The sequence below is a fragment of the Mandrillus leucophaeus genome, unplaced genomic scaffold, assembly GCF_000951045.1.
Source record: "Mandrillus leucophaeus isolate KB7577 unplaced genomic scaffold, Mleu.le_1.0 Scaffold2, whole genome shotgun sequence".
Taxonomy (NCBI): Eukaryota; Metazoa; Chordata; class Mammalia; order Primates; family Cercopithecidae; genus Mandrillus; species Mandrillus leucophaeus.
The window spans coordinates 5,587,831-5,588,717 of record NW_012102031.1 but is presented as its reverse complement, the minus strand read 5'-3'; the positions used below and the strand labels follow the sequence as shown (position 1 = coordinate 5,588,717).

At 59.8% G+C, this 887-nt stretch overlaps 1 protein-coding gene across 1 annotated transcript in view; it reads left to right on the top strand.

Moving 5' to 3' along the window:
• The window catches only part of NOL12 (nucleolar protein 12), a 17,909-nt gene that overhangs the window by 4,882 nt on the left and 12,140 nt on the right, over nt 1-887 (top strand). The window contains exons 3-4 of the mRNA XM_011979136.1: nt 425-566; nt 743-815. Coding sequence (XP_011834526.1) covers nt 425-566; nt 743-815 — 215 coding nt within the window. The remainder of the gene's footprint in view (nt 1-424; nt 567-742; nt 816-887) is intronic.

Sequence of the window (887 nt, the reverse complement as noted above, 5' to 3'; positions counted from 1 at the left end):
GAGACCCCCTGCTCTCTCAGCGGTGAGTCTTGGCCTGCTGCCTTCCCGGTCCCACCCCTCCTGGCTGGCAGTAGTGACCTGGCTCTTAGGGGTGGTGTGGAGCAGGTGTAGGGCCCGGAGCAGCCCTTTGCTTTGCCTGTCCAGTGATCCTCAGCCTCTCCTCATTGCCCCATCCTGTCCCACCCACCCCTGAGAGTGTCTGACCTCCGATGCCTTTCGTGCCTGGGTGAAGGGCCTGTCTCTCTGAGTTGAGTTGCTGGCAAGCACTCTGGAGGTAGAGCAGGCCAACTCTGGCATGAACTTGGTGGTCCTGGTATTTGCAACCTGTCCTGACATCCCCTCCATGAGCCAGGTGGTGAGTCACTCCACAACGCAGTCTTAAACTGAGGCTTTCTGCCCTCCCCCAGGATCTCCTCTCTCACAGCCTCACTGCATGCACACAGCCGCAAAAAGGTCAAGAGGAAACATCCCCAACGGACCCAGGACTCCAAGAAGCCCCCAAGGGCCACTCGTACCAGCAAGGCCCAGCGCCGCCGTCTGACAGGCAAAGCGCGGCACAGCGGGGAGTGAGACCAAGAACCAAGCGGTGCCCCAGCCTAGGCTGCGAGGACCTGTCCTTTCTCAGCTTGGCTGTCCCTGTAGCCCAGCCTGCACCTAGGTAATGACTGCACAGCTCAAGGTGGGGAAGCCAGGACCTATCTGGCCTGGGGCCAGCTGCCTTTGCCTGGGGTTTGAATTCCAGAAGGAGCAGGCAGCGGAGAGCAGGCCTCCCCCAGGAAGAGCCTTCAGAGCCACGCTGGGGCATCTTCCCAAATGTGCACCCCACCTGGCACTCATCAGATTTCTGGAACTCATCAGAGATTTGTGTGCTTGTGATTTGTTTGTCC